At 29.8% G+C, this 6,064-nt stretch overlaps 1 protein-coding gene across 1 annotated transcript; it reads right to left on the bottom strand.

The window, feature by feature from the left end:
- Positions 1-4,097: 4,097 nt before the first annotated feature.
- On the bottom strand, positions 4,098-5,851 carry LOC149415027 (uncharacterized). The gene is made up of 6 exons (XM_089643040.1): positions 5,680-5,851; positions 5,319-5,369; positions 4,742-4,807; positions 4,583-4,654; positions 4,399-4,497; positions 4,098-4,147 (listed from the first exon to the last, which is right to left on the bottom strand). The coding sequence occupies exons 1-6, from the start codon at positions 5,694-5,696 to the stop codon at positions 4,144-4,146; spliced, it is 309 nt and encodes a 102-aa protein (XP_089499166.1). The 5' UTR covers positions 5,697-5,851; the 3' UTR covers positions 4,098-4,143.
- Between the last annotated feature and the right edge of the window lie 213 nt (positions 5,852-6,064).

Below are 6,064 nucleotides of genomic sequence, written 5' to 3'. Positions count from 1 at the left end.
TCAGATTGTGATGAAGTCATATCTAAATATTTCTTAAATTCCCAAACTACGGATGTGGTGGCAGAAAACTTTGCAAAATTCTTTGACGACGGTGTAAATCAGTTATTGCACGAATGCAATGTTCGAGCGTCTGAGTTGAAGCAAGAACATTTGCAACATTCAATGTACCTACCAAGAGCTAATACAGAACAAACTGAATGCATTATCGGAAGAATGAAAAATTCAAAGACACCGGGCGTGGATCTAATTCGCATGTATGATCTAAAAAAACACGTTAAATTATTTAGTCCTATAATTACTCACCTAATTAACAGAATTATTGACACAAGTTACATTCCAGCTGAACTAAAATGCAGCATCATAAGGCCCATTTTTAAAAATGGAGATCACACCGTAACAAATAATTATAGGCCTATTTCCTAATTACCCGCATTAGAAAAAATATTAGAAAAATATATATCTATAAATTTGGATAAATATTTAAATAATTTGGGCATTATTGATGAATGTCAGTATGGCTTCCAAAAACAAAAAAGCTGTGATAAACTGCTCGAAAAATTTTCCAATTATATAAATTCAGAGCTTAACTCAAAAAAACATGTACTAGTATTATTTATTGATTTCTCAAAAGCTTTCGATACACTCAGCCATACACAATTAATCAAGGTACTCGAAATCATAGGAATCCGTGGTAAACTCCTATCATTTTTCAAAAACTATTTAACAAATAGAAAAATATATGTAAATATTTTGAATGTAATGAGTAATTTTAGATTTATTAAATCAGGGGTGCCACAAGGGTCAATTTTAGGACCAAAATTATACATTATATATGTAATTGCCATGTCTAAACTTTTAAAAATAGCCCGTAGATTTATTTTTGCTGATGATACTGCACTAGTTGTCTCTAATGAAAACCCTGAAATAGCTATTCAAGAATTACAAATTGACTTTAACGAACTACTTAAATGGTCTCATGATGTAGGATTAATTATTAATGTCAAAAAAACTAAATGCATGTATATAAGATCACCGAGCTTGAAAATGTGGAACTTACCTAAAATAACTGCACATAATTTTGATTGTATACATAAAAAAATGGATAATATCTGCTGCTGTGAAAAAATTGATTTTGCAAACGAATATACTTACCTTGGCATAATCGTAGACAATAACTTTAAATGGGACAAAAGTGTGATCAAAATTTGTAACCAGCTCCGATGTTTGGCGAGTAATTTTTATAAATTAAAATTTGTATTGCCTCGATGTACTCTCAAACTTATATATCATTCTATGGTCGAATCAATACTTAGATATGGAATTCGAACTTGGGGACACTCGAGTAACATTAATATTAAATTCATTCAAAATCTACAAACTGCTATAATTAAAAAAATTGTTAAACCTAGCATTTACAAACAAAGAAACAACTTAAAATTACTGTATGGCTCTGAGGGCCTACTCCCAATTAAAGGGCTTCTCTGGTTTATTATAATTATGGATAATGCGGGAGAAAATGCGTACAAAAAGCCATTGGTGCATAGTCACAAAACAAGATTTACTGAAAATAAAGGCCTAAAAATTCCACTAATATCAAATAAGTATGGTAGCAGAACACTTGACTATTTGATACCTGTGATTTATAACAAATTTAACAAAAACTTTAACTTGAAAAATAATGAGGAACCCTGCCCTAAACTGACAAAAAAGTGGTTAATAAATGAACAAAACGTTTATCTATCCTAAACATTATATTTGGTATTAATATTTAAACTTAAGCTAATTTTATTTATTTATTTATTTATTATTTTATTTACGCCCTAATGGGCTTTTACATGAAAATATACATTTACATTGATTACAATAATTGAACATAAGAAGATAAATGGAGTTAATTGTAAGAAAGCAACACATATAATAAAATTTTGTGCAAATTAGCAAAACACTAATAAGATGGATTCAATATAAAATATACCCAAGCATGAAATAGTAAGTAAAAGAAAGTTCAACATAAAAAGTAAGTAAGTGGGTGTGTTTAAACCCAGTATTAATTGTGAGTTTAACAAATCGATAAACCAATATAAATTAGAGTGTAACTTACTCGTGAGGTAAAGAACATTATAACAGAGATTTAAAAAAAAAAAAAAATAACAAAATAAGAGTTGCACCTGTAAAAAGCAAAAACTAATAGAATTTAGCAATATCGACATGAATAAGAAATAATAAGATCTGAGATGGAACATAGTGTTATGTATAAAAAGTAGTTAGTAGGTATATGCATACAATTATAAGTGTATAGTAGAGCAAATAAAAAACAAACAAATATGGATATAATTTACTTGAAAGGTTTCGAATGGGAGAAGATGTAATAAAATTATTAAAGCTATAAAAGTTAATTATTAGCCGATAGAATCGAAATAAGTTGCCTTTTAAAGCTCACAAAATTGTCAAAACCAAACATATCTATAAGTTCACAGTATTTATTCGCAAGGTTGTGAATTCTAGGAATTGGTGAAAAAATAGAATAATTAGTGTTGAGGTTCTTGTTAAATTTAAAAGTATCTTTACTGCGAGTTTGCCTAGCAGGAACATTAATGCAAATAAGTTCCAACAAATTAGGGCTGTCAATTAAAGATTTAATAATTTTGAATAAAAATAGCAAATCAATTAACACTCTTCTATCAGATAATTTAAGAAGTTTAGTTTCAGCAAGCAAGTTATTGTAATTTATAAATTCGATTGGAATTTTCATTTTAAAATTAATGTACCGAAGGAATTTATTTTGTACCTTTTCTAATGATTGAGAATGGACCTTGTAGTACGGTGACCATACGGTGGAATTGTATTCTAATTTGCTTCGTACTAACGAGCAATACAGATGTTTTAATGTTGACATACTTTTAAAATTTGCTCCCATTCTCAAAATAAAACCTAGTATTCTCATCGCATCGCTTGTGTGTATTATGTGTATTATGTTATAACATTAAATGGTAGAACCTACAGACAAGCTGATTGTCACAGCTTTGTGGGACTACCCATATCTTATATTGTATTAAATGTAATTATATTAAATTTAATAAATAAATAAATAAAAAAAATTATTATTATTATAAATAAGGTTTTTCTTATATGGTTATCTTTACAGGGTGTCCGGGGGTAAAGTGCTCAAACTTCAGGAGGTTATTCTAAATGCTAGTAGAAGTAAAAAAGAAATGGAAATTTTTCGAATTTCCAAATTTTTTCCACAAAAATTTATTTTCCGTAGAAGAAATTGTTTTTTCTATATAAAAAATAAACCTTTTTACCCGAAAACTATCTTAAAACGTTGGAATTCCAAAAAAGTTTATTTTTCTTTTTTACTTGTACTATCAAGTAGAATCACCTCCCGAAGTTTGTGCACTTTACCCCGACATCTTGTATAATATGCGTAATATAATATTTATACACATGTAATATCTACTTATGTACATTTATATAAATTATATAGACGTTTACATTTTTATGCTCATCCAATTTATTATATTATAAAGATAGATAGAAAGACCCTTAGTGCCTCCTAAGGATTTGCAAATCAGAAGACTAATTGCCGATAATTGCTGCCGCACCGGAGAGGGCGGTATAATTTTTCTATATGATCGCTTTGACCAACAGCCATCCGCGATCACGTCTATCACTGCCATCTCCGTCCTGCAGAGAACCTTCTTCGATAGCTGCTTGACGCTCTCGTTCCGCTGCGACTTCCATGGCGACTAACGCGCATTTTTCCCACTCCCTTGACACTAACACATTTTTCTTATTGAACAATTTTTGGGACATCGGGGGTATGTTAACAGCCGTCAAAAGCTCGGACAGTTGAGCAAGTCCAATTCCTGCAGGAGTCATCCCCGATACTGTTGCTACATTGATATCCATTGTATGTTTAGGTTTTGGGTCGCATGTGTTGACTGTAAATTTGGCGCGACACATGTTACATTGAAACAGTATTTTGTACATAAGGCCAAATCTTTTCTCAGATATGACAACAAGATTTCCAAATCCGCATCCAAAAAGAGGATGGTCCGATATGGATTTCAATTGGTCAATAAAATAAAAAATGTCGACGATACGTCTTTCTTGTCCTCCTTCGGCTGTATCATTTTTATCTTACCTAGAAAAGCAAAATCAGCGTTAAAAATGGAAACCGATTTATGAAAAAATACATCGATTTGGATGCCAATATAAGACTATTATAAACTTTTGAATGCTTGTATTACTGAAGATTTTTTTTTTCTTATGAAGCAGATATTCTTTTTTCCCATGAAGCAGATAGTTTGTAGATTAATAATTCATCTCTTTGGAACATATCGTTTATCGATGGTAAAATAACAAACATTAGTAAAATAGATCACTATAACATACATTTTGTCAATGCATTGCGAAAGACCACTTCGGTCGATAAGTTTCTTGTTTATGGCTTTGTTTTGGTTCTTGTTTACGTAGACACGTTCATCAGATAAACTGTAAAAAAAAAATAAAGTAATAAATAACAAAATAAATATTTCACAACACAATAATTTCATCGAAAATCTTAAATCCGTTTCACCTTTCTACATTTTCTATATTCTCCTTAAGAGTATAATCCTTAGATAATGCCTTTTCAGATTGTTTGTGGAAGCTAGAAAAAAATAAAATCATTGATTATAACTGCACTTCAAGTGACCTTTTAAATAACAGTAAAGGGCTCAAATGATTTTATTATTACCTCCGTGCTTTAACATCTTTACAAGACTCGGGCAAAACATTCTGTAGCGGAGTATAGATTTCACATCTGAAACATAATTAAAGAGTTTATTGAAAATAGAACACCTAGGTACGGTTAGTCAAAAAACGTACAATAACGTTAATTCTGGGTAGAAATTGTACAGTTGACATTCAGGACAGGTTCACTCCCTCCTCCTCAAAAAAGACCCTCTATACAGCATTCTCAAAGATGACACAGGCTTTGAGAGAAATTATTTTCTTCAGGGCCTCCTTTCGACATAAAAAAATAACATCATTGAACTAAATTAAATTCCCCACAGTTTCAGAACTTTCAATAACTGTTTTCGCTCGCGCGTTCATTATTTTTCTGGATTCCACGTTCGAGTATTGTTTTTTGAAACAGATGGCCCATATATTATTATTACATATTATATTATATTTCGAATATCGTTGCAGTGTCAATCATTAGAGAAGATGTAAAGTGACGTATGTGTTTTTGTACGTAGAAAGTTAATTCACAAATAAATCACGATCATATGGTAATCCTCAACAAGCAAACTAAATTAATAAAAACTTACCCAGTAATTTCCAATGCATTGGAATTAGTTTTATTTCCCAAAGTACGTATTCTGAAAAAAAAAAAAAAAATTTTATAACTTTTTACTACACAATACATAAATAAAAATATTAATTAATTTTTATAATAAATTATCGTTTATCGTATTCTGAAAAAAATAAAATAATAATTTTCATAACTTTTTGTTACACAATACATAAATAAAAATATCAATTAATTTTTATAATAAATTATCGTTTATCGTATTCTGAAAAAAATAAAATAATAATTTTTATAACTTTTTACTACACAATACATAAATAAAAATATCAATTACAAATGTTTATAATAAATTATCGTTTATAATAAATATCATGTCTCACCTATTAGCTTGCATCATGCGTTGAATCCTTTGGAATATATTGTTTTCTTTGAAATACGAGATGTCTTTCGCTTATTTCCCACTGATATACTTTACACGCTTAAAATTATCTTTATAGGTTCAAATATTTGCACGTAATTGCACGTCTGTAGATCATAGAACGTTGAACTACACGTCTGCCCCCAAAGCCCTCGAGTTGGCGAATGAAATTTTGCAATGAAAGATATGTTAATCTTCATGTCGGAGCGAGCGCGCTATAATAAATGTGATTTAAAAGCCATAAGCGTAAGCGACAGTTGTGAAAATATTTAATTAAACACGATTTATTAACAATATAGCAAAAATTTCTTTAAAAATATCTTAAGCAGCATTTAAAGAAGCAATGT

This window comes from Hesperophylax consimilis, chromosome 19 (genome assembly GCF_061612785.1).
Source record: "Hesperophylax consimilis isolate HC1 chromosome 19, BYU_Hcon_1.0, whole genome shotgun sequence".
In the NCBI taxonomy this organism is placed as follows: Eukaryota; Metazoa; Arthropoda; class Insecta; order Trichoptera; family Limnephilidae; genus Hesperophylax; species Hesperophylax consimilis.
Note: the sequence above shows the minus strand (reverse complement) of the source record. Positions and strands in the feature narration are given on the sequence as shown.